This window comes from Colobus angolensis, unplaced genomic scaffold (assembly GCF_000951035.1).
Source record: "Colobus angolensis palliatus isolate OR3802 unplaced genomic scaffold, Cang.pa_1.0 Scaffold130, whole genome shotgun sequence".
NCBI lineage: Eukaryota > Metazoa > Chordata > Mammalia > Primates > Cercopithecidae > Colobus > Colobus angolensis.
Window position 1 is genome coordinate 5,181,322 of NW_012114253.1, and position 1,128 is coordinate 5,182,449.

The 1,128-nt window shown below is 50.2% G+C and overlaps 1 protein-coding gene across 1 annotated transcript in view; it reads right to left on the reverse strand.

Moving 5' to 3' along the window:
• PADI4 (peptidyl arginine deiminase, type IV) overlaps positions 1-1,128 on the reverse strand; it is a 64,905-nt gene that overhangs the window by 39,713 nt on the left and 24,064 nt on the right. Inside the window, exon 3 of the mRNA XM_011934076.1 lies at positions 173-239. Coding sequence (XP_011789466.1) covers positions 173-239 — 67 coding nt within the window. The remainder of the gene's footprint in view (positions 1-172; positions 240-1,128) is intronic.

Sequence of the window (1,128 nt, forward strand, 5' to 3'; positions counted from 1 at the left end):
AGGGATGGAATATTTCTGAACTCCCAGATGTCTGACTGGCTGGAAACCATGCTTTTTCTCTGCTCAGTCTAAAATAAGCTCCAGGTGTAGTTTCTCCTACAGAGACATCCTGCAGGGATTAGGAGGTGGGAAGGGGATGAGACGGCAATCTAGGATCCTGGTTGTCACTTACCCACCCCGGTGAGATAGAGTAGAGCTTTGACTGGTGGAGTCTTGGGTCCATGGTATGAAATCTGAACCTATGGGAGAGCAGATCACTAATGACTTCTCTTAGTCATTCAACAAACACCCACTGGACCCCTGCTATGTGCCAGCTCAGGATAGGGCACTGGGGAGACAAAGGTGGGCTCCTAGCCTGTAAGGAGTGGCCCCATCCAATGGGAATGGAGGGAAAGCAAAAAGCTTGAATGACTGGTGCTACAGAAGAGCATCCTATGGGGGCCCAGCAATGGAGACACTCTGCCTGGCAGGGTGGTTTGTGAAGGAGTGCGTTTTGAGGTAGATCTTGGAAAGGGAGTAGGGGCCCAGCAGCTGGAGAAGGGGCAGAAGAGGCACTAGAAGGAGAGAGCTGATCATAAGCCACAGAACTGACTCTGGCAAGCAGAAGGGATCAAGGAAAGACCTGAAGAACCAGACCGTGGAAAGGCCGGGTCCTGGGGTATCTGGGGGGCAGGAGCTTTGAGTGGGTGGAGGTCTCTTCAGGAATAAATGAGAAAACACCAATCCCCTGTGCCCAAGGTTCAGAAATCCTAGGAGAACACTTCCAATTGGCCAGAAGAGGGTGGAGCATCTGGGTTGACACATCCAAACAAAATGGTGGTGGGGAGTTTCCCAAAGTAGAGCCAAAGAGCTGCCACCAGAGGAAGAGGAGCTCCTGAGGGGACACACTGAGGTGTTCAGACCTGCCCTGTAGACAGTGGAAATCCAGGAAAATGCCATGGCCATCACTGCCTCTGCCTGGACCATGATGTCAGCCTTCTGTCTGGTTTCCCTGCTTCCCATTCACTCCCTAGTTCCTATCTACTTGCTAGGCCACAGTCAGTGGGATCTTTCTTTCTTTCTTTCTTTCTTTCTTTCTTTCTTTCTTTCTTTCTTTCTTTCTTTCTTTCTTTCTTTCTTTCTTTCTTT